The sequence below is a fragment of the Galeopterus variegatus genome, unplaced genomic scaffold (assembly GCF_000696425.1).
Source record: "Galeopterus variegatus unplaced genomic scaffold, G_variegatus-3.0.2 Scaffold704, whole genome shotgun sequence".
Classification (NCBI taxonomy): Eukaryota; Metazoa; Chordata; class Mammalia; order Dermoptera; family Cynocephalidae; genus Galeopterus; species Galeopterus variegatus.
This window is the reverse complement of record NW_007726815.1, coordinates 120,733-121,550: the sequence shown is the minus strand read 5'-3', so window position 1 is coordinate 121,550 and position 818 is coordinate 120,733. Positions and strand designations below refer to the sequence as shown.

The following is an 818-nucleotide window of genomic DNA, read 5'->3' as shown; positions in this document are numbered from 1 at the left end:
AGGGGTGCAGGTCCGGGCGCCCGAGCGGCGGCGCGGGGAGCGAGCCTCAGCTTGACCCCCACGGGCCGCTGTCCTGCAGGCGCGCTTGGGGCCACGGGGCGGGCGCACGCTGCCTTCTGCTCCTAGTCAAGTGTCTGAGCCGCTCCGAAACTCCGGCGGCGAGTCGGCCACAGGAAGTTTATTCTCGGGCTCCTTTTCGAAAAGGAGGAAATAGAAGTTTCTCCAAGCGGGCAGCCTTTCTTTTCGCCCTTTTGGCCCTGCCCGAGATCGGGGGTCCCCAGAGCTGGCAGGCGAGGCTCGCCGAGCTCCAGTTCTTTTTTGATTTCCAGTTTTTGATCGGGCCGTGTGTCCGGCTGGGCTCCGGCTGCGCGCGGGGGCGGGAGGGCGCGCGCAGGGGAGGGACCGAGGGACGCGCCGACTTTTTAGAGGGAGGGACTGGGTGGACAACTGGTCCCGCGGCGCTCGCGGAGCAGGAAAGAAGTGCCGTGCGAGGCGCTCGGGGGACACTTCCCGGAGTGTCGCCGCTTCCCTGTCAGCGCCCGCCGCCGTGGGAAGCCCGGGAACGAAGACGAGAGCCCGCGGCGCGGCTGGCGGACGAGCGAGCGCGCAGCAGCCGGTGCGCGGCCGCGGCGAGGGCGGGGGAAGAAAAACACCCTGTTTCCTCTCCGGCCCCCACCGCGGATCATGTACCAGGATTATCCCGGGAACTTTGACACCTCGTCCCGGGGCAGCAGCGGCTCTCCTGCGCACGCCGAGTCCTACTCCAGCGGCAGCGGCGGCCAGCAGGGAGGTGCGGGCCCCGGGGGCACCTGGCGGCG

General features: G+C 69.7%; 1 protein-coding gene across 1 annotated transcript in view; it reads left to right on the top strand.

Moving 5' to 3' along the window:
* Nucleotides 1–279: 279 nt before the first annotated feature.
* The window catches only part of FOSL2 (FOS-like antigen 2), an 18,734-nt gene continuing 18,195 nt past the window's right edge, over nt 280–818 (top strand). Inside the window, exon 1 of the mRNA XM_008571567.1 lies at nt 280–786. Coding sequence (XP_008569789.1) covers nt 685–786 — 102 coding nt within the window. The 5' untranslated portion in view covers nt 280–684. The remainder of the gene's footprint in view (nt 787–818) is intronic.